General features: G+C 55.1%; 2 protein-coding genes across 11 annotated transcripts in view; one reads left to right on the plus strand and one right to left on the minus strand.

Annotated features, from left to right (window-relative positions):
- ITGA11 (integrin subunit alpha 11) overlaps positions 1 to 1,181 on the minus strand; it is a 51,067-nt gene extending 49,886 nt beyond the window's left edge. For both annotated transcript variants that reach the window (XM_040706686.2, XM_015292218.4), the window contains exon 1: positions 1,020 to 1,181. The gene's annotated coding sequence lies outside the window, so the exon portion shown is untranslated. The remainder of the gene's footprint in view (positions 1 to 1,019) is intronic.
- CORO2B (coronin 2B) lies at positions 187 to 27,790 on the plus strand. Of its 9 annotated transcripts, XM_015292222.4 has the most exons (15): positions 187 to 390; positions 1,011 to 1,052; positions 6,290 to 6,378; positions 9,468 to 9,534; positions 15,179 to 15,379; positions 22,664 to 22,780; positions 23,552 to 23,701; positions 23,899 to 24,063; positions 24,250 to 24,366; positions 24,620 to 24,724; positions 24,865 to 24,961; positions 25,395 to 25,507; positions 26,110 to 26,200; positions 26,302 to 26,441; positions 26,888 to 27,790. In XM_015292222.4, the coding sequence occupies exons 4-15, from the start codon at positions 9,484 to 9,486 to the stop codon at positions 27,017 to 27,019; spliced, it is 1,479 nt and encodes a 492-aa protein (XP_015147708.1). In that variant the 5' UTR covers positions 187 to 390; positions 1,011 to 1,052; positions 6,290 to 6,378; positions 9,468 to 9,483; the 3' UTR covers positions 27,020 to 27,790. The 9 variants fall into 9 exon arrangements, with proteins under 9 accessions (XP_015147708.1, XP_015147711.1, XP_046755142.1 ...); XM_015292225.4 differs by lacking the exon at positions 9,468 to 9,534; XM_046899186.1 differs by lacking the exon at positions 1,011 to 1,052.
- The last annotated feature ends 30 nt before the right edge of the window (positions 27,791 to 27,820 follow it).

Genomic DNA, 27,820 nt, shown 5'->3' on the forward strand with positions numbered 1-27,820 from the left:
CGGCGGTGTCCCACGGAGCAGCCTGGCTTTGCAGAGCCATCAGTGCGGGGCAGCAGGCGTTGGGAAAGGCTCTCAGTCCTGGCTGCTGCCTGGCACAGCGAGCAGCACCGCTCACACCGCTCTGCTCCATCACGGGAGCGATGCTCTCCCCATAGGAACCAGGCGGGGAGGTGGGGGGGGGGGCGAGGGGGTGACTAGGAGCACGGTGCAAGCCTGGCAGCCCATCCCCTGCTCCTACCACAGAGCTCCGACAGTGAGATACCGGACGTGCTCAAAATCCTCCCGCAGAAGCTCCGGCTCCCACAGATCGGCATTTACTCTTATTGCTTCGGAGAGGGGAGAGCCCCCGCATCCCACCCCATGCACACCGCTGGGCACCGCGCGCTGGCGGTAAGCGGGGCGCGACGCGGGGGGACCCACAGAGCACAGCGCTCTGCGACGGGTGGGCACGGCAGGACGCAGCGCCGCCTTTAATCCCCCGGGGGCTGAGCCGCGATCCCCACGCGTGTATTTCTGTACGCGGAGGAAGGGGGGGGTGCTGGCGCGGGGTGCGTGCAGCAGGTGCCTGCAGCCAACGGAGGGCGGTTCGGCGTGCAAAGCGTTAAATCCAAGCGTCACATCGGATCGGCCCCGTCCCCCCCGCCGCTGGGGTGTCCCCTCCGCGGGGTGTCCCGGCTCGGGGTGCTCGGAGCCGCCCCCGGGGCCGCCGCCCGCTCTCCCGCACCGCCCGGCCGGGCGGAGGAGGAGGAGGAGGGGTTGGCCGGGCCGCCGCCCGCAGCCGCTGACGCCGAGTGCTCTGCGGGGAAAAACAGCCGCGCTTCGCTCAGGCGAAAAAAAAAAAAAAGCAAAAAAAAAAAAAAAGCCAAAAAAAAAAAAAAAAGCAACCACCGCCTCCCTGTTTGATTTTTTCCTCTTTTTTTTTTCCTTTCCTTCTTTTTTTTTTTTTCTTTCCCCTTTTCTATTTTTTTTTTCGTTATCCCCTCCCCTCCCCCCCCCCTCCCCCCGGACAGCTCGCTCACCCTTCCTCTCGGCTCTGCATGACTGTCACAAAGGTAAGGAGCCGCCTTTCCCGCATCCACCTCTCCCCGCGGATGCTCCCCCAGCTCCCCGCTCCCAGTTCGGCTCTCCGGGGCCGGGGGGCAGCGGGGCCCGGCCGTTCCCGGCCGCTCCGCTCGGCCCCTGGCGGCGGTGCTGCAGTTTTAACCCTTTGAGGGAGGGAAGGCGGTGGCCGGGGGTGGCCGCGGGCATCCGTCCCCCCGACGCGGCCCCGTTAAGCCGCTTTGCTCGGCAGCTGCTGCCCGGATCTCTACAGGTGGCTGCGGGCTGGGGAGGGGGGTAGAAAGGGGCTGTGGGGGTCAGGGAGCGGCTGGAGGGGCTGAGGGCTGCGGGGGGCTCGGAGATGGTGGAGGGAACCCATCCTGAGCAAAGCTTCCCGGTGCTCAGGCAAGTGATGCGGGGATTCGGTCCTCAGATCTGCCCCTTAACTGCTGCAGCAGCCTCAGGTGCTTCCCCACATTGCTGCAGAGGAGGAAGGTCTTTCTTTCCCATGGTTTCTCTGTGCTCCTGGAGCAGCGCTCACCACTCAGCCCATCCCACGGTGGGCTCAGGGAGCTGTGCTGGGTGCTGCTGCTGGGGGTCCGGGCAGCGTCCCACTGCAGTGCTGTGATTTGTGTGCTGGGGGATTGGGGCCACGTTGCATGTCTGGGAGCAAAGGGGTCCAGGCTGGAGCCTCAGTGCCGGGGTGTGGGCTGTCAGCCCTGTGCAGCGTTACGGCCCTGCTTCTGGGCTCTGCTTCAGGCCCAGACAAAGCTTTGCCCATCACCCATCGCCACAAAGAGCGGCGCGGTGCTGGACTACCAAACCTCGCATGGCAAGTGGAAGCAAACGGGGTGGGGGTCACCTAATGAGCCCTCATGTGGGACGTATACAGGGACAACACACGGCAGCTGTGCCCTCCTTGCTGCCCCTCAACCCAGGTGAGGGCCTCCTGCTGGGAGAGGACGTGGTGGGGGCACGCACGTTGGCACAGCAGTGAGGGGGACACTGCTCGTGGCCAAAGAGCCTAAAGCAGCTCCAGGCTGATGCTGGTGAAGAGACAGCGGGGGAGGAAACCCCCCGCCCTGCGTCTCAGTCCTTAACAAATAACTTGTGTTTCACTGCTTTGCTTTTGTTGGGCTGGCACCAGCGTTTGTTGCCGGCCATTGCCATGCGCACCGCGCCGTTGCCGTCCCGCGCTCACTGCCAGCTGGCCAAACCCAGCAGCACTTGTGCTGAAGGGAAGAAGTGTTCCCAGCTCTGGTGGGTGCTGAGAGAGGGACTGACGGGCCGACCGAAAAGGCTGGAAGGACTGCAGCCCCGCTGAGTTAAGGAGTCGCACGTCCAGGCGAGCTGATTAATTTGTGGCGCTTGTTAGCAGAGTTTTATTCATTTGTTTCCAAAGTGCAAACAGATTCATTGAGAGAAAAGGCTGGGCTGTAAGGGGAGCGTGCTCAGTAGTACAGGGAGGGATGCTTTGCAGGGAGCAGAGGTGTATGCTGGGAAGATCCATGCTGTGTGCACAGTGTGTGCCTTCACCAAAGCACTGTGAAGCTCCAGTGCACCCCACGGGTGTTGCTTCCTGCAGAATGGATGGTTCTGATGCAGGCAAAGAGCTGTGGAGCTGCTGTGACATCGGTGCCAGGGGCTTTCAGCAGGTCGGGGCACAGACCCAGCACTGCAGTGACAAATGTGACCTGAAGCCGTGGCTCATCCCTGGGTGTGTGGATGGAGGAAAAGCGTAAGATTCAAGCACCCGTGGGAGAGGAGATTGCTGTTTGTGTGCTCTGGGCTGCTCGCAGAGAGCTGCCATCAAGGTGACGTGGGGGACAGCTCTGGAGCGATTAGAGATTGGGAACCGTGTTTGTGTCCCTGTGGGGAGGAAAGCAAAGGGCTCCTTGCATCCAGCCCAGTGCAGGTGTGCAATGAGTCCCAGTGCTGCGGGGATTTTCCCTCAGAGCATTCCTGCAGCAGTTCCTCCCACGCTGGGGCCGCTTCCCAGGAGCTGCTGGGAACAGTGGCAGTGGCAAACGTTGGACAAACTTGGCAATTCACAACTAGAGGAAAATCTATTTGATGAGCAGGTCCAGGTGCCCAGTGCAGGCAGAGCAGAGCGATCTCAGAGCCAGCCCAGCATGGAGAGGCACAAAAGGCCCTTCTGAGTGTGGGGGTGGGCAGGGGAAGGCGAGGAGGGGGCGAGGCGTGCATTGTCAGGATGTGGAACGAGCTGCTTTCATCCGCATCCTGAGCCACCCCCATCCCTCCCACGGTGAGGAATGTGAGTGTTCTACCCAGGAGAGTTTAGTCAGGTTATAAATAGGATGGAGAACGATGGATTGAAATGCAGGAAGAGCCCACATCTCCTGCTTGGGGATCTGTCCAAATGCCAGGAATCTTGCATTGAGTTGCACCGTGTTGTGTTGCATTGTGTTGCATTGCACTGTGTTGTTGAGTTGTGTTGTGTTGCGTTGCATTGCGCTGTGTTGTGTTGTGTTGCATTGCGTTGTGTTGTGTTGCCTTGCATGCTGTGCCATGCTCCCTCAGACCAGCTCTGCTTTCTCCGGGCTCTGCAGTAAGAACCAGCAGCGTGGGAGTTGGGAGAATTCATCCCTGCTGTAGATCAGCTGTCCTAGGGGAGGTCTGGGGCTTGGGTTTGGGATCTGTTGCGTGCAAGCAGAAAAACAGCCCAAATCCATTATGCATAAAGGGCAGGGCCCTTGCTGGAGAGCTAACCACGTCTGCTTGCAGAAGGAGCACAGGGAGCTGCAGCCCAACATCTGTCTCCATTTCCCAAGACCTGCTGTGCCTCCAGGACTCAGCCTGTGGATGCCACGGGTGGAGGCATCCATCAGATATGGGGCTGCTTGAACCAGACCCACCAGCAGAGAGATGAGGGAGAGAAATAATTGTGGAGCACAGATTTTGCCAAACTCCTCCAGCAGTTCTCCCAAAGCTGCATGTTTGCTCGATGGAGCTGATAGCAGAGATGCACAGCGCCGTGACCCCCCTGCTCATGAAGGAGCAAAGCTTACCTAAAAAGAAGTGAGAGCTTTGCTGGTTGAGCATCACTTTTGCTGCGAGTTGAGCATTGCTGGAGGGCCGTGCTCAGCTGGAACCGGGTAACTCCACACCCTGCATGGCTGGGGCCGGCTTGGTGTGGTGCTCCCAGCTCCCACCCCCTGCCAGAAGCTGTTTCCAAAGGCCGGAGTACAATTAACCACCAACACAAATTAACGAGGGTCTGAGGGAGCGTTAATTTGGGAAAGATAGCTTTAAAATGACTGGAGGTTTTTCTAAAGGCCACCGTTTAAATAGGATGCAGTCTGGGAGGTCCTGTGGCATGCATTAGATGCAGTTATCCTATGGTCTCCTCTGGCTTTATTATCTATTAATTGGTATTAGTCATCAAGCTACGCTGCTTAGATAACAGCTTATCCTCTTAGTTCATGAGCAGATGAAGCCAAAACCAAAAACCCAGAGAGGAAATTGCATCCACAATCTGTCGTGATCCAGGATAGTGAATGAGTGATGCAACTGAACGTGGTCGAGTGGTAATTAACGCAGAGGCCTTAATTGGGAGGCCGGGAGTATGGCAATGCCAGCCCTGGTGGTGAGTGGCGCTGTCCTCTGCTCCGTCAGTAAGGGCAGTTTCAGTGCCTGGGGCAGATGCTGATCCCACGGCAGGGCTGAAGCTGGTTCAATTGATGCGGGCACTGGGCTGTGGGCTGGGGAGTCCTGGAGGAAACTGGGGGATGTCCTATAACCGTGTGGGGGGCCGTTGGAAGGAAGGATGGGATGGCATTGCTCCCAGCTGGGGCCAGGGCACGGGCGGCAGCACCGCATGGAGCACAACGTGCTCCTTTCTGCGTTGTGTTCCCTCATCTTCAGCGCTGCTGGGATTTCTGGGGGCCGGGAGCACACATAAGGGACCTCTTTGAGTCTAAAAATGGCAGCTCCCCATTTCCAGTAGCATGACTCTCATCAAAGGCAACTCCTCTGGCCCGCGGCTTTTTAATGAGTTTTAATTGTGATTCAGTGCAGCATTAATCCGGGGCTTTGCCACGGCCTGGCTGCAGCCAGCAGGCTCACTGGGGGCTGTAATTCATACCATGCAGAACGCAACGCGGGGTCACAGCCCCCACCTCCCCCCCTTCTGCTTTTCATGGAAATTGTATCAAACGATGAATAGTTTGATTCATTATCCAGCAAACAGAGAGCATGGAGAGTAGCCGGATCCTGGATTCCTATCTCCCGAGTCAGTGTGCAATTACAGCAATCTGGCAGCAGGCAGAAGCTCCGTGCAGCAGGCAGCTGCTGGAGCCCCCCCCAATCTGCATCGCATCGCTCACAGCCTGGAAGGGCCCCAGCGTGCAGCTCGGCTCCCACAGCTCCTTCCCTCCTTTGTTTGTCACCAAGGAGTGGCAGAGCCACCGAGCACGGAGCGTGGCTGGGAGCTGAGGTGGTGCTCGCATTGCAGAAAGCGGGGAGCCCAGATTTGGGTCCCACGCAGGCAGGTGACGAGCACGGCAGGGCCCCTGCTTGGGGATGGGGATCTGTTCATCATTAGGACATGTGGTCCCCTCCACCACAGCCCTCAGCGTGGGGTTTTCCCCTTGGCACCGAGTGGTTTCTCCCCCCCGCCACCCCGCTGTGCCAATCCCCAGGCAAGCTGTCAGCCCGTCTGGAGGTGTCTGGCCCCTCCTGCACTGAGCTCCGGCTGTCAGCCCCATTAATATTCACATTAGAGTGAGTGCCGCCAGGGTTTGCTGCTGGGCAGGACCTGAAGGCTGGTTCCCAGGTCAGATGGCCGTTGGATGGATTGGGGAACTGGACCCTGGGAGTGCAGGATGGGGATGGTCACCAAACCCTTAGGGCTGCAGGAATGAGGTCCCTTTGCAGCCGTGGGGATGTCTGGATGGAACAGCACTGCTCTGCTCCCTGCTCTCCATGCCTGCAAGTGCTGCTCCAGGCACACAGCGTATCCCCGCAGGTGCACCCCAACATTGGCACCCAACAGTGTCCACCTCTTCAGAGCTCACCTCGCTGTGCTCAGGCCACGTGCAGTGTTGCCCTGTGCAGGCAAGCAGACAACCATGTGCTTTTACCTCCATGGCCATCTTTTGCTTTGGCCTTCTGGTGGGGAGCGGCTGCAAGCTGCAGGGTTGCCTCATGCTTTGCAGTGATTGCAGATGGGAAGCTGGGAGGGGGCTGTGGGCTGTGTGTGCTGCTATAACTGACACTGCCCTTCCTCCAGGATCAAGGAGTGCCCGTGACCCCCTGAGCCCCACGCCAGCCCCGGGTGGCAGGAGGTGCCCCACGAGCCCACGGAGCCCAGCAGCTCAGGTGAGGAGCTGTGTGCCCACACCTATGGGGGGGGTGGGGAGGGGATCAGAGAGGGTGGGAACGGGCAGTTCTGGCAGTACGTCTTGCTGATGGAGCAGGATGCAGTGTGTGCTGAGCATCCCCGCGGGCAGAGCCTGATGGATGCCGGCGCCTTTCGGGGGCTGCGCGGCTGCGGATCGATTCCCTGCGAGCGAAGCGCTTTGGCTGCTGCCGTCGTTGTATTGATTGCAGCGAAACCCAACGCTGCAGCATCGTCTGCTCCATAGCAAAAACGAGAGCTGAGGCTCTGGCAGAGCAGGCGAAAAGCACAGGGTGGGGATGCTGCGAGCTCAGCGGTGAGGGCTCCTTGTTTGCCCCAAGCAAGGAAGCTCCTTTCTGCTGCTGGGGACGTCCCCCCCATCCCCACACACAAGGCTGGGATTGTCCTGGCTGGCAGCGGGGGGGCCGTGCTGCCTCCCACAGCCCTGCGCTCACTGGCACTTCCCTGCACGGCCGGGACATTTCTGCAGCACGAAGCATTCAGAAGATAGAGTTTGTTTTTCTTCCTTTCTATTTTGTTTGTTTGTTTTGGATAAACGTTGCCCCTCTGCTGAGGGAAACTTCTGCAGAAGCAGTGCGGCTCCCCAGGACCGCAATGTGGGGTACAGGGACCTCAGTGCCATGGGGTACAGGGACCTCAGTGCCGTGGGGTCTCTGGGCCTGTGCTGCTCACCCCACTGCACCCTCCTGCTGTAGCAAAGCCCCATTTGCAGCATAAATAACCTACTGGGCTCATTCCTCTCACAAAGCGGGGCTGAGCAAGAAGCCATGCAGGTACTGATGTCAGAGCTCCCAGCAGTTCCCTTTTACCCCAGTTTTTCACCCTCATCCCATAGCATCTTCCCAAGCAGTCTCTCCAAGCCGCCCTTCCCTCACCTCCCCACCAATGCACGTGACTTTCCAGCTCTCCCTAACCAAAAAGCAGTGAGCTGAGCAGGGGATGGATTTATGGCTCCCTCCCACTGGAGGGTTTCTCTTGACACATCCGTGGCCCCACTCATTCTCCTTGAATATGGAAGATCTGCTGTAACGGAGGCTCCTGGCTCCGTGTTGGGTGATGTGTGACACGATTTGCTGGCGCTGATGTGAAAGCTGTCCTCATTACATGGAAAGAGCTTTTCGTCTCTTTAAATGCCTTTTAAAGCTCCCAGGTTGGGAACGAGCGCGCTGTGTTTTCCCTATTGCAAGGAGCTGTGAGCTCAGGGATAGGAGGGCGAAGTCCCATGGACAGCGGTGACCCGGGGCGCTGCCCTCATCCCCGTCCCTTTGTTCTGCATCAAAACATTTCCGCTGCCTTCGCCGGGTGGGAAGGAGTTGGGAAACAGAGTGGGAGGAAAGCTGTGCTTGTTTACATGAACCATCGGCGAGCGTGGGGCTGCTGTTCCTTCCCAGCATGGGGCTCAGAGAGCTTCCTGAGGGGGCACAGCCCCACGGTGATGCTTTGGGGTCTGGGATGTGGGGTGACCCCGTGGGGGTGCCCTGAGGTCTGTAGCAGCGTTGCCATCAGCGTGCTTTTGGGTTGGCTCCATTGCATCCTTTGATTGCACAGCTGTCCCTTCTCACCGTCCCTCTGTGGTGGTCCTGGGCTCACCCACGTGATGTGGGGACACAGCCCAGCATGGGCAGCTCGGGGGCCTTGGCAACATGCTGAGCGTGAGCTGGGTGCCACGGGGGTGCCAGGATTGTAGCAAATGGATCGACTTCATGGAGCCCTGAGGGGGCTGCAGGCTGGAGCCACGTGGGAAGTGCAGGAGGAGGGATGGGGGCGGAGGGGACAACCTTTCCCAGCAGTGTGGAGACCATTCCCATGCAGTCAGTGGTCGCTGGATTGAAGAACTCGTTGACAAGTTGAGCTCGAGGGAAATCCCAGGCACTTCCTTCCAGACTGGAAAAAAACTCATCTGGCAGATACTGCTTCAGAAATGTTCATTTTGTGCTTTGCCTAGGCTGTGTTAATGGGATAAATCCTTCACGTCTGTAAGATGGGTCTTCCCGGTCTCTCCTCTGCCTGCCCCAGCGCTAATATCGTCACAACATCGCATACAAACAGCACTGCTGCTGGCTCAGGGCACTGCTGGGGAGGCTTTGTGGCCATACCTACTGGTGTTGGGGGCACTGGGTGAGGTTGGTCTGGCAGCTGTTGCATACACACCCCTTTCTGTGGCACAACTTTGGAAACAGCATTTTTGGGGCAGCCCTGCCATTGCTACCCCTGTTTGCTGGGGCACAGGGATGCGTGGAGATGGATGGTGATCTGTGCTGTTGAGCACAGGGATGTGATGTATGCAGGGGTGCTGGATATGCACGGGGATGCTGCCATGCATGGGGATGCTGATGCACATGGAAGCGCATGGCCGGGGCAGAGCAATCCCAGCCATGTGTTGGGGTCCCAGCACGGACCACTCTTCCTCCAGCACTCCTATCTCACCTTTGGGCTTGGTGCCATAACGATGCCAGCCCTGCAGGATGGAGGCAGCCCGGCCGCACCGACACTGATACTCCTGCTCTGCAAAACCCCATGATAAGAGCACAGTGCATTTAGCACGAATCCCTAATAATTATTATTATTTCTTTAATGCAACCTTCAGCCATGATGCACTCTGCACATGCAGTCAGTGCCCTGAGCTGCTGCTGCAAACCTGCTTTATAGCAGTGTGTGCTTCCTCGGAGCCCTGCTCAGTGCACGTATTGTGGGGTTTCTTGCAGCCCATAGGTGTTTCCTGGGGTTGGGTGCAGAGCTGAAGCCATCTCTGTGCTGGGATCTCTTTGTTCCCTAGAAGTAGGTAGCAGTGCACACTTCTCCCCCACCACCACCACATCTGTGGCTGCAACACCAGGGATGCTCAGGGCTGGTACCCAAAGTGTGCAGAGCATCCCTTGGGAGCGGAGGGCAATGACCCCACCGTGCGCTGGGGCTGAGCAGCTGGGGATGCCCACTCTCAGTCCCCCGGGGTGTGAAGGGGTTGTGTGGGGTTTGCTGCTGGGAGCCACCCCCAGCCCACCTCCCCGGGCTGGCGAATTGAATGTTTTTGCTTTCCCTCTTTGCACAGAGCTCTTGTCGAGTCAATGAGGGACCTGCACAAGTCTAGCGTGCTGGGGAGCAAGCACGGCAGCCTGGTGAGTGTCCCGCGCGGGGCATTTGGAGAAGGCTGTGACCGAGATGCATCCAAACGGCAGCACACCGAGGGCAGCCCGGTCCCGGCACCGGCGGCTCGGAAGGGCCCTTTGCACGAAGATGTGCTCCATTTGCGCTCCATTCCTGGCACTTCTCCCCACCGGTGTGCTCCGGGCTGGGTGACGTCGGTGTGCTCCGGGCTGGGTGACATCAGGCGCTGCAACGCGCGCTGCTTTCCATGTCGGGATTGTCATGAAAACGAGGAGCGGATGCGGCGATATGTTAAATCTCGTTGAGCCTCGTTAGCATGAAAGCCATTAATGTGCACAAAAGCCGTTTTCAAGGTTGAATTGAAAAGCATCAGGGAACTGAAGAGATTAAGATCAGCGTTTGTTTGGCTCTAATCTAATGTGCAAGGAACAATAAGCATTTGATGAGTAACGTAGGCAGTGCTGGGATCTTATCGGCACAGTGCTGTGTAATTCCGAGCTCTTCTGCACAGAGTGGATTCCTACACCACAGACCCTACCTGTGCATGGAGCAGCTCTGGAAGAGCCCATGTGGATGCAGCTCAGGGCATGGCACGCACCATCCCGTCCCACCCAGGCCCCTCCTGCTCCTCTGTTTTCCCCTCCGAGTGGAAGAAATCCACTGGCTTATCCATCCTTACGCCAGCCTCAATCTGTAACCAATATGTACACTTGGGGCACAGGGGAAGGGGCTGGGAAGCCCCTTGGGAAGAGGCTGAGACTCCCTTGACTGTGAGGCTCTGCATCCTGATGCTGATGCGGCTGTGGTGAGAGGTGATGGCCTTAAGTTGTGCCAGGGGAGGGTCAGGTTGGATATCAGGAAACGTTTCTGCTCTGAAATGCACCGGCACAGCTGCCCAGGTTGTGGTGGGGTCACCATCCCTGGAGGTGCTCCAGAACCGTGGGGAAGTGGCACTGAGGGGCACAGGTGGGCATGACGGGATGGGATGGGGCTGGGGATCTCAGAGGTCATTTCCAACCTTAATGGTTCTTTGATTGCTTTCCCTGAGAGCCCTCATCGTGCAGGCAGGCTGAGCAGCACAGAGGACACACAGCTCTCTAAGGGATGACGGCAGGCTTTGCTGTGTGACTGCCCACTGCAGCATTCGAGCTCTTTGCACAAGCTCTGCTCCTCAGCCGCTGTTGCCAAGACTCCCAATGCCTGAAAAGACTCATATAAAAATAAACCCACAGAGACAAGAGCTGGGCCCTGCTGCTGCTGGCAGGCAAAGGCTGGGGCTGCCAGGAGCTCAGATGGGTGCCCAGGCAGGGGCTGGGCCTCGCTCCTTGTTCCCATTGCCCAGCGAGCTGTTCCCAGGGCGATGGGCTTTTGTGTGCCGCGCTCCGCCAGCTGACGTGGGGCTGCAGGGGAGCCTGGCACAGCATCTCCAGAAGAGCTTTTCATCCTGGAAAACAGAAAAGCCTGGAAAACAGAAAGGTTCTTTGTGTGTTGCCTTGCTCTATTTTTAATGCAACTGCTTCTGGAGATGCTCCCTGCACTCTTAGCTCCTGCACAGAAGCAACCTTTTCTTGCTCCCAACAGCCCTGCAACACATGGTGCAGCTCCAGGATAGGTGCAGCTCCAGGATAGGTGCAGCTCTGTAAAGCCCCAGAGCATCGACCAGGCAATGCTGTGGGAGAGGAAGCTGCCTGTCCTTTCCCTGCATGCTGCCACTGATGGTTCCTCCGTGTCCGTGCCTCCATCCAGCACTGCTGTGTATGGAAAATCCCCCCCCGCCTGACCTACATTTCGTGCTGCTGTTCATCTGCTGCACAGATCTGTGCAGTGGGGCGGTGGTGGGGTGAGATGCTAATGGCAGCTGTGCCATGGTCCTGGGTGTGCTGCCCAACTCTCTGCTCCTGAGGATTGGCACAGAAACGATGCACCAAAAAGTGCCCAAACGGGGCAGGGTTTCTCCTAAAGGTGCACCTTCACCGATGTCCTTTTTGCTCACAAAGTGCCATGGGAGCCACCAAAACCTCCCCAAATCTGCTCCAGCCGCGCCTGGTTCCTGCTCTAGCTGTTGTGAAAGAGGTTTCCTCCTCTCAGAGTGGGATTCTGGGACGTGCTTTTCCCCTCAAGTGCTTGAAGAAGTAAAACACTGCCATGATCTGACAAATGCTGGAGCAGAGAGGAGAGATTCCCAACTTTCCATGAGGTCTGAAGCCGATGCGGAGCAGCGTGGTTGGGGATGAGGTTTATTTCATTGCCTCTCTTCCAAGTGCTCCGTAGTGTTTTTCATGGAAGTTCTGCTCAACCTGAAGTGAGGGAGGGGCTCTGCAATGAAAGCAAGCATCAGAGTCCAAGAACAACGCAGAGCTGGAGCAAACCTTGGGAATGGTGGCACATTGCTCTGATTTGGGAGATGGGCAGAGACTGCTCCAAAAAACCAGCAGCATTCTTGTAGCTCCTCCCAGCTATCGAGATGGAAAAGTAAAATGCCCATTCACCTCAGCAGAATGTATAGAATTACTCCAAGAGGCAGTTCCCTAAGAATTACACATCGTCGGGTTGCAGCCGCTCTGGGTAACAGCTCCCAGCAATGCTCCTGGCTCTGCAGAGCTCTGTGAAGGGCCAGGAGCTGCTGCAGGGCTCTGGGGACGCTGCGGCTTAGTGCAGGTGATGGCCAGGGCATGCTGCACGTGGCTGCTAAATTTAGTGGGGTTGTCTGGCTCTGAGCATCGGCTGCCTGAAACGGCATCAAGCCAGGGCTGAAAGTCCAGGGGAAGGAAGGAAATGGTGTATATTCATTGCGAGTTTGGGGGGATTTCCCCAGCGCTCGCTGCTGCATTGCTGCCTGAGCACCCATGCCCTGTGGGACACAAGGTGCTCTGTGCTCCATCCTGAGCAAAGCTCCCCCTGCCCCAGGAGGAAGCAGAGGGGCTGTGAAGCTTTTCCAGCATTTCCTCTCCCTTTGTCTCCATTGAGTTGAAATCCTTTGGGCCAGGGGCTGCTTTCCTCCCCATTGTGCAGACTGTGGGGTAGGAGGTTGTCCTCATCCTGGTGGGGAAATCGGACTGGTTGGCAACAATTTTCCATAGCAAAATGGTGTTTCTTGTGAAATTGTGTGTTTTGTTGGGAATACATCCCTGCTTTCAGCCCCTTGGCTGCCATGTTCCCCGCATGAGGTGTGTGACCTAAAGCCTTGGAGGACTCTGTGCTGGCTGGGGGTCTCACACGGTGGGGCCACCCACTCATCCTTGTCCCTGCTGCTGCTTCCCTGCCCTGGGATGAGCCCAGCAGATGGAAAGGGCAGTAGGAAAAGGGCTCTTCTTTCTTGTCCAGAAGAACTCTGTGGTTCATTTTTTGCAGGAAAATCCTCCTGCATCCCCACAAGGAACAGCTTTGTGCCCCCACTGGGAGCGTCTCCATTTACCCAGGCCATTGGAGCACAGCAAAGATGCCGGCATTTTTATTTTCCAATCCAGAAGGCTCCACTGCCATGAGAACCTCCCACCAGCTGCAATTCCCTGCTGCTCCAGGGTACCCCAAGTCACCGCATCCCCCCTCCATCCACATCCCCAAAGCACAGCAGCGCGGGGACCTCAGCATCACCCCTGCAGCATGAAGGTCTATTGCTATAGCAGGGAAGCCTCGCTGGCTGCCAGAACAATGGATGTGCAGGAAGCAGAGTGCTGGTCAGCCCCCAGACATTTCCCGACATTCTGCTGCCATTTCCGGGCTGTCTGCAGCCCTGGGGCTGCTGGCTGCTGTTTGCAGGAAATACTGAGGGTAAAGGAATGGCGCTGGGGATCTGGCCAGCAAAGCGCTCTGAACCGATTGCTTCCTCCCAGGGTGGGATGGGAGGCATGCCCAGATTGGGGTGAAAGAACAAAGAGATGAGAGCAAAGCAAAAATGCTGAGGTCCTGAAGGATGCATCGCTGCTTGGGGTGGGTGGAGTGGGGTGCATCCGTACCCGGAGGGCAGGGATCTGCACCTTGGAGCTCGGGGGTGTGATGCTTCATTTGGCAGCAGCTCATTGAGCTGAGCTTGGTGCAGGAGGATCAAGAGCCCCTCTTTCCACAACCAGCGCATCCTCCCACGTGGGGAGACGCTAAGAAACAGCTGAGTTGAGCAGAGAAATAGGGAGCAAATGGCCTTTGGGTGGGATTTGTGGTTCTGTTGCAATAGGAATAGAGTGGCATGGATGGCAGGAATGGGAGCAAAGCCTCACCCAGGGAGCAAGCTGAGAGCTTAAAAGCTATTAAAAGACATTTTGTGTGCTTTTTAAACTTTATATATAAAGATGTTAACTTTAGCTTCAAAATGGGAACTTGTCTATTCAGCAAAAGGAAAGGATAATATATAGTGGAACTCTTGAAAGAAGCAGCCTGGGCTGTGCTGGGGTTCCTCCTCGCCTGCCGTGCTCCGACCGCTTGGGCAGATCTGGCACCGATTCACAGCGCTCTGTTGGATGTGTCTGCATTTTTTCCCCAGCAGAAACGTTTCCATCCTGAAATAAAAAGTCCATCTGCTCTCACTGTGGGGTAAACCCCCAAGGATCTGCATCCCCTTCCCTTGCAGCACAACCTCCAACGCTGTAGGGTGCAAACCCACTGTGTGCCCACCTTCTGATGCTGACTTTGCACAGGTTCAGGGCCGATGCTCAGCTCTGGCCATGCATCCTCCAAAGGATGCTCCTGGTGCTGCAGGGCTGGGAAATGCAGCTCCTGGTGTGATAGATGGGTGGAAGATTCACCGCTGCATCCCTCCTGCTGTTGGCCCTGCCATGCATAGGGCATGCAGGTGGAGATTTACTGCCCCGTGCCCCTAGCTGTGCATTAAGCCCGTTGTATGAGTTAGAGATGGAAACACTGCTGCCTACACTTTAAAGCATCCCCCCCTCCTGTTTGGGAGATGCTGCTCCTGCATGCCATGCTCCAGATTGTGCGTCCACAGTACTATGCTTGGGGGAAGCCCCTGCAGTAGCGGGGATGTTTGCTGGGGTTGCCTCTTGCTGAGAGCTGCAGGTGACCCAGCATTTAAATGTGTGCTCAAATGCCTTTATCAGTAGCTACGAGAACGCTGCTCCGAGTGTTTGGATGGAGCTGAAAGCAGCTTTCTTTTTACTTACAAAAAGCAAAGTAGTCAGCAAAAGCAGTAGTGCCCTCCTGTCTGTGTGTGCACCTTGCTGTGGGGAGCAGGGCAGGCAGGGAGTGCAAGGGGAGAGCTGTGCAAGAGGAGCGGGGCAGCAGGGTGCAGCCCCACAGCTCTCTGCTGCTCACTCCCCTCTGCGTGCTCTCCTTCTGCACCGATGCATGCTTTCATGTGGTTCGGCCTAATCCATTTCCAAGTCATCGCATTAAAAGCCTTAATTCCTTTGTCATACGCACATGAAGTGGTAGTGCTGTCTCCTCGATGAGCGGTGCATGCTGAAAAGGCGATCGCCCGCAGTTCTGCAGCAGCTCAGAGCCTTTCCGTGCCCTTTGGGAGTTGTATTTTGCACCGGGGAAACCCCTGATCATTTTTTGGGGTGCTGTGCTCGCAGCTCTGCCCGGCCATGCTTCAATGAGCAGCGGCCGTGGTGCAGCCAGTGCTGCCCAACAGGGGCTGGAGAACAGCAGCACGGGGGGGCTTTGCTGGCGGCGATGCTGACGGCGTTGTTTGCCCCACAGATGTCATGGCGCCCGCAGTACCGCAGCTCCAAATTCCGCAATGTCTACGGGAAGGTGGCGAGCCGGGAGCACTGCTTCGATGGCATCCCCATCACCAAGAACGTGCACGACAATCACTTCTGCGCCGTCAATGCCCGCTTCCTCGCCATCGTCACCGAGAGCGCCGGCGGCGGCTCCTTCCTCGTCATCCCACTCGAGCAGGTGAGTGCCTTGCTCCTGCCCGGAGCATCCCAGGTGTCCTCCTGCAGTGTGTGCCCGGCTCTGATCTCCTTAGTGGGACTTCTTCTGCAGCAAAGTCAGGATTTATGGTTGCCTTGGGTAATTGGGTTTGTTCTTTAGGAAGAAAATACAGCATTTGAACTCCATGATCTTTGTAGGTCTCTTCCAACTGAAAATGTTCCATTCTACTCTACTCTACTCTACTCTACTCTACTCTACTCTACCGTACCCTGCCCTACCCTATTCTATTCTATCTATTCTATTCTATCCATCCCATCCCATCCCGCTCCATCCCATCCCATCCCATCCCATCCCATCCCATCCCATCCCATCCCATCCCATCCCATCCTATCCTATCCTATCCTATCCTATCCTATCCTATCCTATCCTATCCTATCCTATCCTATCCCATCCTATCCTATCCCATCCCATCCCATCCCATCCCATCCCATCCCATGGGCTCCACCCCTCAGCTTGGTTCTGTGGGCAGCCAGATAGGGGGAGCACAGTTCTGCACCTGGGTTTTCTGCTGCAAAATCCCCACGAAAAGCCTGCAGATGAGCTCTGCTTCCTCAGCCAGCTCAGTAGAGCTGAGCCTGTGTCTGCCCAAGTCCTGGCTGTGATTCATCTGCAGTAGCAACCTGACAGCTCCAGAAATGCCATTTTCAACGTCACTTCATTGTTAAGAGCCAGCTAGGGGAGCACGAGGAGGAACAAAAATACACCAATACATCAGCACTCCTCCGTTCACGCTGGCTCTCCATCCTGCCACTGGGGCGAGGGCACAATTCCGTGCTATGGATGCGATCGGAGCACGTACTCCTTCCCCATGCAACACTGTGCTTTCTGAAGCTTCCCTCTGCTCCTTGCATGAGTGCCCACACCAACCTGCACATCCCCCATTCATGCAATTTTAAACCCTTGGAAATTCAGCCGATTCCCCAAAATTGCCTTCTGGGAGCACAGTGCGGGATGCAGAGCTGCGAGCAATGGCTGCTTCTCTCCCAGACGTTTCCCCACACAACATCCACATCTCTCCTTCCTTTTTATTTAATTTCCCGAGTAGCATCGGCTACAGATGGAAGAAATCATAATCAGCATTTTAATTGCGGCGCACAGCTTGACTCTTATTAATATTCTGCAAACAAGGAGCTTTGGCGGAGCTGCATCGCTGCCTCCTGCCTGCGCCCCGAGCTCAGAGCACACCCATCCACGCCCCATGTGGCCGTCCCAAATCCTGAGCCATAACCCTAATTTGCCAGCAAATTACCCTTCCTTTTCACTTCCTTTCCTGGCAAATGGAGCACAATGCCAGGTTGCCATTTGCAACCTGTTCTGAAGGGATGGTTGGCCCACAGACAAACCCAGCGCTGCGGTGCACTGCTGTTGCCGGATGGTCCCCACCGCAGCACCCTTGGGTCTCTATGTCAGGTGGCTGCACACTCCTTTGTACAACCTAATAATTTCATTATTTTTCTTAAACAGGAGCTGATTAGCTCATTAAGAGTAAACTAATTTTCTTTGGAAATCAGCAGCCACCTAATTAATTGGCATCCATATTTAGCCGAACATAATTAAGGTAACCTAGATACTACTCATCTACTCGGGGTCTGATTTGCTGCCATCTTTCCTTCTTCTTCTTCTTTTTTTTTTAATATCATTTTTATTTTTACATTTCTGCCCTCTGTTCTCACCAGAAATCTTCCCCAGAAAAATGCTCTGCTTTGTGCTGTGAGCGCCAATGTGTTTGCATAGGCTGGGCCATATGTTCCTCTGCACACCAGAAATTCAGCTCCTTGCAACTGAAAGCCTTTGGGTGCTCAGCAGGAGCCAAACCCTCCTCGGGAGCAAATAACGTGCAGAGCCCTGGGATATTCCCAGGCCTGACCTGGGGCTCAGAGAAGATGTAGTTGAGGAACTGGAAAATAAATCCCACATCTTTTTTTTGGGGAGCACCTCCCTCCTTCATCCTGGGAGGAGGGCCATGGATGGTGGGCGAGAGGGAGCCACAGAGCCATAGGAAAAATGGGATTTTGGGGTGTACAAAAATCCCAGAAACACTGGAAGTGCCATGGCTACCTTCTTCTTTTCCCTCTCCTTCATCCTCTTCTTTTCCTTCTTCTTTTTCTTCTCTTCTTTTTTTCCTTCTTCTTCCTCTACTTTTCCTTCTTTTCCTTCTTCTGGTGGAGAATGTCCTTAACTGTGCTGTTAGAGCTGAGAGCCTTTTTGCGTCTTCTGGGTTTGGAATCAAACCTCACACAATGGAAGGGGGCTTTGTTTGCATGCAGGGAGCCAGAATCCAGGGCTGCTGCTCATGGCAGGGCTGCTGCTTGCAGTCTGTGTTGCACCTTTAGCTGTGTCCCCACTGCCCATGGGCATCCATCCCTCATGCTGAGCTCTGAATGGCCCCATAGCACCCCAAGGTGCTTCTGCAGTGCCCATAACCCAAACTGTAAAGAAGAGCTCAATGGGTGGACCACTCCTGAAGGCCCTGGGAACAGTCCTGCTGTATCCCCCATCCTGCCCCCCATCCCATTCCCATCCTATCCCCAACCACAGTGGCAGCTGTTGAGCGGAGCAGCAGGCAGAGTGCCCAGGGCAGCCATCCGCCCGCACTCTGCCTTTGTTGGCTTGGGGACCCAATGGCATCTGCTCAGCTGCGTGCCAATGGCATTGCCGTGGGGACAGCCGCTCATGGTGGCCGGGCAGGGAAGGGGATACTCAGCACGAGGATGCTCTGCTTGATCCTTGGGGCTTTCTGCAGAGAAAAACTGCATGATTGGCTGTATTTCTCTTCAATATGAAGCGGTGCCCTGACTTGGAACTCTTGTCTGGTTTGTACCATTCTTTGGTTTTCTGTCGATTTTTCCAGACCTGATTTGGTCTGAAGGAGACGTCTCTTTGTAACCTCCAGATGGGAAAGGAAGGAAGGCAGCAGTCAGGGCGGGTGGCAGCGATGTCCCAGCATTGCTGCACGCACTGCCCCGAGAGCAGCGGGGGGAGCGGGGGGGGGAGCCGACCTGCACACAACTGCCTGCACCCTCTGCCGGCTGAAACAGAAACCCCGTCCTGGGTGCCCAGCAAACGTGGGTTTGGTTTTAGTGCCCATCGTCCCATCTGATGGGAGAACTGCATGGGTTTTTGCCTCTTTAATTAAACAAGCTTGATTCCATCTGCTGCTTTTATGGTGCAGCCCAACACCGCTGCAGCAATGCTGCAGCTTTGAACCGGTGCGAAGCGCTGTCAGAGCTCCTGTGTGCCCTACTTTGGCCTTTAGAGCACAAGGCTCTGGGTCTGCTGTGTCTGGAGAAGGAGTTGTTACCCAAAATATGGATTATGGATGTGCTGCAGTGAGGCTGGGCAGGAGATGGATGTTTATAGCCCATAAAAGTATTTATATCCACAGAAGGGGAGTGACTGATATTTCAGTCTTCATCCTGGCAAAAGTGCTAAGCGGCAGTGCTGGTTTCTTCTCCTGCTCCACTTCGCATGGCCTGGCTGCAAATAAAAGGAGCCAGCAGCCCTGGGTGGTGCTGGGGATGCTGAGCACCTGGTAACTGCAGTGAGGATGGGGAAAGATGGAGGACGACGGACCCTGAGTAGTGCTGATTGCCATGGCCACGGTCATACTGGGTCCTGGCTGCTGGTGCACAGCTGCTGGAGGCTGCACACAGCAGAAGGGAGAAGGGAAATCCTGCAGGCATCAGTATTCTTCCAAGTGTTGGACAGAAACATCTCCAAGGGTGGCATCCATCACTCCATGCACACATGGGAATGGCCTCTGGAGAAACGATCTGTGCAAACGCTCAGTGCAATCACTGCCTCTCAGTGCAGTGCCACCAGCAGCAGAGCCCAAGCTGCCCAGTGACCAGTTTTCTCCTAGCCCTGATGACCCCCACTGCAGACGTGCTGCCCTGCAGTGTCTGCAGCTCTCTGAGCCCCCAGCTCTGGTGCTGGCAGAGAACAATAATTATACTTCCCATGGTTGTTTTGGGTCTCTGCCAAGGATTTGTCCCATTTCTGCCTTGCTTGTGCTGGCTCAGGTGGAACTGGTTCCTAATGAAATTCGGGTCAGCTGCAGTGACCTTTGCATGTACTGAAATCAGCCCCAGGTCAGCAAAATCTGTGTGATTTTCTCCTTCGGTTCTCAAGGAGGAGAGACCTCCTCTAAAGAGGACAGCAGCAAATGTATTTACTCTTAATCTCAGCCACTAGAGACTTGTGTGTACTCAAGGATTTCCGAGGAAACCCTGCAAATCCCTGTGGCTCAGGCAGCCCTCCTCCCTGATCCCCCAGAGCAGCACGAGAGCGGGGGGTGCAGGGGGAGGTGATGGAGAGGGGAAAATTGCCCTTGTCCTGGGGCTGGAAGCAGAGCCTCAACAAGGAGGAAGGATTTTTCCCATCAGGATGGTCACCCCTGTCCTGGAGCAGTGTGTCCATCCTGGGGTCGTGTGTCCATCCTGGGGTATTCGTGTCGATCCTGGTGCCATGTGTCCATCCCTCTCAGAGCTCTGTGTGCCCCTGGTCCATCCAAGCTGTTCCTGGAAGCAGGAATTGTTTATTGCCCCTTCGCCCCATGAGCACCACACGAGCACTTCTCCATGCAAAGCGCTCCTGCCCAGTTGCTGCAGCAGCTGTGCAAGGCTCCTTCCAACCCCTGCTGTGAAAAACACCACAGTGCTGGAGCCTGGAGGCAGAGCCCGGTATTAAGGAGCTGCTATTTGGGTCACTGAGCTTTGGGCAGTGTGGGGCCAGGGATCCATGCAGCCTCAGAGCAGGATTAGGATTCACTGCAGTTTAGCACTGACAAGGTGCCTTCAGGAGAGGCCGCCTAGGAAGCTCTGCCCTGAATCCCTGATTTTATAATTATTGTTCTCTTTTTGTCACTGTTATTGCTCCTTCCACTCCCCCTGAGGCTCTTTCCCCTCTCTGAGATGCCCTGGGCATGGGAACCGGCCCACTGCTGCTCCATGTATTCAATTGGTCTTAATTAAAACTCCTGACTCCTTGCACAGAAACCATCACCAGCAACCAACCCTGCTCTGTCCTCCTGGAAGCTTAATGTACTCTGACAAAAACCCATCAAATCTACTTTGCAAAGGAAATTACTCAGCTGGTTGCTCAGAATTAAAGGGATTGCATATTAACTAAAAGCTCCGTCCTGGAATTCAGCAGCTGCTGCATGCATCCCTACTCCAGACACTGCGTTAATCACGTCCTGCAAATAGGGAAATGGGGGGAAGCTGGATAATGCGAGCTGCGAGGGGATGTGATGTCTGCTGTTGCACTCCATGTAATAACCCATAAAGCAGCGCTGTGCATCCCACTAATTCCCAGGAGATGGCAGGAGGGAGGGGGCTGCAGGCTCAATGCTAATGAAGCACAGCCATGGCTGCATCCCCTCTGCCCCTGTGCTCCATCCCGGCTGCTGGCTCTGAGCATGGAGAGCCCAGGGGGTTCCCTGATGTCTGGGGGGCCCCAGACATCCCCTGCAGTTCTGGTGTGGTGGGCAGTGCCCCATTGCCTGGTTTTGCCACCGAGTACAACAAAACTTTATAATGCATACGTGAAGCCTTTCCAGAGGGATGCTGCTGTACGTGCATTTGTTGGGATGTAGGCAAAGGGATGTGGAGGGAGGCACGGCTGCAGCAGCTGCGTGGTGAGGAGCAGCCTGGTGCAACTTCCAATTGAAATGCTTGTTTTTGTGCCTGCTGAAGTGAGCCGCAGGGCTGGGGTTTGAAATGCACACACTTCATTTTCCCTCACGTTTCCCAGTGCCTCATGCAATGGTTTTCTGCACCACCGTGCTGCAAGTAGGCAGTACCACTGGTAGATGGAAAGCAGGCGCTGGGCCCGGTGAGCAGCCTCGCTTTGCCTTGCAATTAGCAGGCTGTGTCTTCCTGGGAGCAAATTAATTCAAATAAACCCTCCTGGCAGCAATGGTGCAAGAGTGAGCTGCTGGGCCTGATCCAGCTGCTCAGAGCACTCCTGGCTGTGGCCCCGAGCCGTGGGTCCTTAAAATGCAGCATGTTATCCTGCCTGCACTCCTTTGTTCGTGTTAAATGAAGCCAGGAGCTCGATACTCTGAAAGGTCAGAGCTGGGAGGGCTATGAAATATTTAGTGGCTGTGTCGCGCTGACCTACTTATCCTGCACACTCTGAAGCTCACCACCACCTCCTGGGCACCAGGGGTGCAGAAAGGGCCAGAATGGGATGCGGAGGGGCTGTGGGGTCCTGGTGCAGCTGCAGGAGCACTTGATTCTGTGAATCTGCTGTTCTTTGGCTCTATGACTCTATGGTTCTGTGATTCTTTGGCTCAGTGATTCTATGGCTCTATGGTTCTTGGGCTCTATGATTCTGTGTTTCTATGACTCATCGTCTCTTTGACTCTTCTGTTTCTATGACTATGACTCTATGATTCTATGGTTCTATGGTTCTGTGATTCTTTGGCTCTATGATTCTATGGTTCTATAGTTCTATGACTCATTGACTCTTTGACTCTATAATTCTATGATTCTATGGTTCTATGACTCTATGGTTCTATGGTTCTGACTCTATGATTCTATGACTCTATGGTTCTATGACTGTGACTCTTTGACTCTATTGTTCTCTGACCCTATGATTCTATAGTTCTATAGTTCTATGACTCTAATTCTTTGACTCTATTGTCTTATGACTTTGACTCTATGACTTCATGGTTCTATGACTCTGATTCTGGCAATGGTGCATGGGGTTTGTAGGACCAACCTGCAATGGGAACCAGCATCAGGCTGTACCAGGAGCTGTGTGCTGTTTTCTACTGCAGCTTCCCTCACCCAGCTGACAAGCACTGACCATTTGAAGCTGTTGCATTATTAGCATCATTAAGCAGGAGAGTTCATGTTCCTAAAGTCACTGGAGATTTGATAACTTGAATATGCACATGGACACATGGACCTTGGTTGAGATTACTTGTTAAGTTTAGGAGGAAAATACCATCTGTTTCCTATTCACTCCATGGTTGATCTGCCCAGGGATGAGGTTGGTGCCTCTCCAGTCCCAGTCTGTGGTTTCACGTGGTCATACAGAGATTTCTTACCAAGACCCCCCGCTGGTGGTGCGGGAGCTCATGTAGAACAGCCCTGTATTTGCAAAAACCTCTTACCCTGCAGGGTTCAGCTGAACCTTCTCAGGGAAAGAGCATCCTGGTGTGCTTAGGCTCCAGCCTTAAAAAGACAGAGCTGTTTTACTAAATTTTCTCTCTATATATACTGTTTTTAACCACAGACAGGCCGGATCGAGCCAAACTACCCCAAAGTCTGCGGCCACCAGGGCAATGTGCTCGACATCAAGTGGAACCCCTTCATTGAGAACATCATTGCCTCGTGCTCTGAGGACACCTCGGTGAGTGGTGCACTGCCCTGCTGATAGTTTAGCAAATGAAGACTGGGCAATGGGGAAACTGTGTAAATCCACAGCTGTATGGCAAACTGCACATCTGCAGCTCGTGTGTCATCAGTGTAGGGGCTGCTGCTGGTGATCAGCCCCTTCGCTGTCCCCTGTGCCATGTGGCATTGCGTGCTGCTCTTTCTATGTCCCTGCACAGCTGTGCGCAGTGATGGCTTTTTGCAAGCCCGACAGCAGTGCTATTATTAATCCTTCCTGCTAGTGGAGACTGCAGGGCTGCGGCTGCGCTCGTGTCCTGGTGCATGCAGCAGTGTGAGCCAAGGGCAGCTCTGCCACTGGGGGGACACTGAATCAGGTCATCTGTATCAGCTGACATCTGCCTCCCCCTTATTTGCTGGATGTGCACAAGTCCATCCCAAAGAGTGTATTGGAAAGGAAAAAGGCTCTACAAGGGAGCCGGGCAGAGCGTGGCCCATTCTGCACGGCAGAAGCCGGGCTTTGGGGTGACACAGTTTTTGGCAGCTCACAAAGACACTGCATTTCACTGAATGCTGTCACCCAATGACTCGTCCTCTCCTTCAGCTCCATATACTGGTATTTTATAAACTGGTATATTGTCAAGGAAGATTTTCAATGGGGAAGAGATGCAGATCATGGCCATGAATCATGGGAAGATGTCTCCCACCTTAGATGATAACTTCTGTACACTGCTATGGGGGGATTACCCTCCTGCTGGGGACATCACCACCCAATATGTGTCCTGTGCAGGTGCGGATATGGGAAATCCCAGAGGGGGGCCTGAAGAGGAACATGACAGAGGCAGTACTGGAGCTGTATGGGCACAGCCGGCGCGTTGGCTTGGTCGAGTGGCATCCCACCACCAACAACATCCTCTTCAGTGCTGGCTATGACTACAAGGTGAGCTCAGGAAACCACGTGCAGGCAGCTCATGGTGTCCAAAATGCAACTATGCACCATGCCTTGCACTCTCCTGTAGGCGTTGGCTAGGTTTTGCACAAGTGGTGACCCCATAAAGATGGAAGCAACGAGCAAGCAGTTTCAGTACCCAGATGAATTTTAGGATGGCCCAAAATGCAGCCTCATCCCCTCCACAGGTCCTCATCTGGAACTTGGACATCGGGGAGCCCGTCAAGATGATCGACTGCCACACAGATGTCATCCTCTGCATGTCCTTCAACACAGACGGCAGCCTGCTGGCCACCTCCTGCAAGGACAAGAAGCTGCGGGTGGTGGAGCCGCGCTCCGGCCGGGTGCTGCAGGTGAGGTGTGGGAAGAGTCTGTGAACGGAGGCACAGGAGGGATCCCCAGAGTCACATCACAGCCCTTTGGGTGGGACGCAATAGAAGCTAAGAGCAGGCAGCAATAGGAATGGGGGTGGGAAGGTGGGTGGTTTGGGGGAAGGCGGTGGTTTCCTGGTTGTGCTCAGCTCCTGCCCTGTCCTGCAGGAAGCCAGCTGCAAGAACCACCGTGTCAACCGCGTGGTCTTCCTGGGCAGCACGAAGCGGCTGCTCACCACTGGGGTCTCGCGCTGGAACACAAGGCAAATCGCACTCTGGGACCAGGTCGGTGGCTGGGACTCCCTCTCAGGGTACCACAGCAAAAGGTGGCCCCAGAATGCCCATACTGGGGGGCTGGGAGAGCCCTGCCCATTTCAAACCTCACTGGGCACACCCTGCTCTGTAGCCCTGGGTGGGAGTCAGGGCATCTCCAACCTCCAGCACCATGTTGGAAGGTGATGGGCTTATTCCAGTGCAACGCAAACCCTGTGACATCTCCATTGCTGTACAGTTAAAAGCAATTTTTCCCATTGTGCAGGAAGATCTCTCCATGCCCCTCATTGAGGAGGAGATTGATGGGCTCTCGGGGCTGCTCTTCCCTTTCTACGATGCAGACACTCACATGCTGTATTTAGCTGGCAAGGTTTGTGGGCTTGGTGCCGGCATGGCAATGCAGGGAGCTGGTGCTGCAAACACCAGAACAAATCCCCTCCAGGATGGGGCCAGGGGACGTTAGCATGGTCTGTACTCAGTGCAGCACTAATCCCACTCTTCTCACTCCAGGGTGATGGCAACATTCGGTACTATGAGATTGGCTCAGAGAAGCCCTACCTGAGCTACCTGATGGAGTTTCGCTCCCCGGCCCCACAGAAAGGACTGGGTAAGGATGGCAGCTCGCCCCGTGCTGCTGAGCCTCCATGTGCAGAAGGTCAACCACAGGAGTGCTTAATGAAATAATGCTGGTAGAGGTGTCCTGCAAAGCAGACATGAGGGTGGATTGGATGCCACGGGGCAGCTAATGGAGGGTTAATCCGAAGTGTTCCATCTCTGTGTCTCCTTCTGCTGATGCTAAGCCTGGGTCCTTGCCAGGAGCAGGGGATTTCTTTCATTCTTTCATTCCACAATCAAAGCTGCTCATCTCTTTCCCACTGTCCCTACAAAAGCCCCACTCTGCCCTATCGGGATGCATTCAGCCACACGTGGGTCTTGTGATGATGTGACCCACAGCCTTTTGGGGTCCTGGGTGGCTGGTTCTCAGTGTTTGCAGCACTGGGGGTTATTACTGGGGGAGTTATTTCACTCACCATTTGCAGGGGTGATGCCGAAGCATGGTCTGGACGTGTCTGCCTGTGAGGTCTTCCGCTTCTACAAGCTGGTCACCCTGAAGGGGCTCATTGAGCCCATTTCCATGATTGTGCCAAGGAGGGTGAGTGCCCTGGGGGTGGGCATCCCATCCAGCAGGTGGGTCTCCTTTGGTCCAGCCTCGGACCTTCCAATGGTAACATTTCTAACACACACAGTTCCCAGTGGCTGGATTTCTAAGTGTGGGTAAAATGGGGACATCTTCAGAAGATGCATTTCTGCACACTTCTGCCCTTGACAGCTTTGTGCTGTGCGGATGCTCAGCACCCATCAGTCCTCAGCCAACTGCTGTAGCCAGGAGCAGAGCTCAGGGCTCTTTGGGAACTTTCCAGCTCTGTTGTCATCCTGATGGGCGACATTTATTTATTCTGCCTACTGTGGACCAAATGCATCCTGTGGCCTCCACGGTGTGGCGCTGGGCAGGGACAAAGGTGAAAGTCCTGTACAACCCTGCACAGTCCCGGGATCGCTGCCTTGCAGAGCATGAGCTCAGCCCCGGGATGCTTTCTTTCTGGTTTGACTCAGTGCAGCAAACATCGGTTTGTTGTTTTTCCTGGATGCTGCCACGTGGCTGCATTATTGCATGCTGACGGAGGGAGGGAGCAATTGCAGTGTACAGATGGGATCCTTTAAGGAGCTCGGTGCTTTTATTTCTCTGTTCTGTAGTCAGAGACGTACCAAGAGGACATTTACCCCATGACCCCAGGCACAGAGCCGGCCCTCACACCAGACGAGTGGCTGAGCGGGGTGAACAGAGGTAAAGCCATGACCCACAGCCCTGTGGGTATCTGTGGCTCAGTCCTGGCTGTGGGGGGAGCCCCAAAAGAAGCCCCTGCTCAGCCCCTGCTCTGCCCCCAGACCCCATCCTGATGTCGCTGAAGGAGGGCTACAAGAGAACGTCCAAAATCGTCTTCAAGGCGCCGGTGAGAGAGAAGAAGAGCGTGGTGGTGAATGGCATTGACCTGCTGGAGAATGTGCCACCCCGCACTGAGAATGAGGTGGGGAGCACCGTGCTGTTAGCATGGCCCCAGGGTGGTCCTTTAGGTCCTTCTGCGGCATTTTGGGGAGTAAGGTTTGTCTGCAGCCCAGCCAGCTGCTGCGCTCTGGCTCTCTGCTCCAAGTCCCAAAACAGTCACGCATTCTGTGCAGCCTGGGGCACCCTGCTTTAAACCTGGGGGGTGCACCCAAAGGAGCGGTGTGATGCTTCCAATTTTTCTTTTAATTAAATCTTCCTGGAACAATATGGGAAATGCTGGGGAAACAGAGGAAGCTGGCTTTCTTGCAGTGCATGCACAGGGTTGGGAAATCCAACCCTAGCAAGGAGGAAGCACGTTGCTGCCGTCCCCTTGCAAGAGCAGCAGAGTTGCAAAACAGAAGGGTTGCAAAGCAGGAGGTTATCCAGCAGCACTGCTACTGCTGCAGCTCCGCTCCCATCTCCTTGCAGCTCCTTCGGATGTTCTTCCGGCAGCAGGATGAGATCCGGCGGCTGAAGGACGAGCTCTCGCAGAAAGACATTCGGATCCGCCAGCTACAGCTGGAGCTGAAGAATTTACGCAACAGCCCGAAGAATAATTAACTTCCAGGGACGTTTTATAAATAAACTCTCTTTGTTTATACTCGCTCTTTAATTTTATTGTATCCACTTACACAGAATACGAGCCAGAAGTCAAGTGACCTGCCAAGAGCCCACTGCTAACTGGAAACACGTCCTCGTCGCCTCGTCTGTGCTCAACGTGGCCGCGCTGCAGCTCCAGCACAAAGGGGAGCTGGGTGCACCGGCTGCCCCGGAGCTGGCAGGAGGGCACCGTGGCTCCTCGCTATTAATTTTTTTTCCTATGCAAAATGTGACAGAGATTCCCGTGGCTGCTAAACTGGAATTGGGTTAGCGCAGCACAGGAGCTGCAAATGGTATTTGTGCGCGTGGCCGCGCAGCATTTCCTTTAAAAGAAATAAAAATACTGAGAGCAGCACGGCTGGATGTCCTAACCAGAGAGGGATTTTTGCTCCTTTCCCTCCACAGAGGGACATGACCTCCTCCTTTGCCCCCAGACAAGTGTGGGTGCCTGGATAGGGGCGTGAGGGCGCAGCACACACACATGTACAATCACAGGTTGTGATTTAGGCCTTTAGCGCACAGAAAGACACCAAATACTGCTAGTTTCTCTCTTTTCACTAAATCAAGTCGCTGAGCCGCCTAGCACTACCTGTGCAATGGTTTCTCCCTGTCAATTTACGTTGTGCCCCATACCCGACGCTTCCCTGTCCTTACGTTCCATGTGCTGTCATTGCCTATTATTTATGCTATCACAGACTAGTGACAAAATAAAATGTTTTCAAGATAGCAAAACCTTGCTGGCTGTTCCTTTCTTCAAATTAC

The sequence above is a fragment of the Gallus gallus genome, chromosome 10 (assembly GCF_016699485.2).
Source record: "Gallus gallus isolate bGalGal1 chromosome 10, bGalGal1.mat.broiler.GRCg7b, whole genome shotgun sequence".
NCBI classification, from domain to species: domain Eukaryota; kingdom Metazoa; phylum Chordata; class Aves; order Galliformes; family Phasianidae; genus Gallus; species Gallus gallus.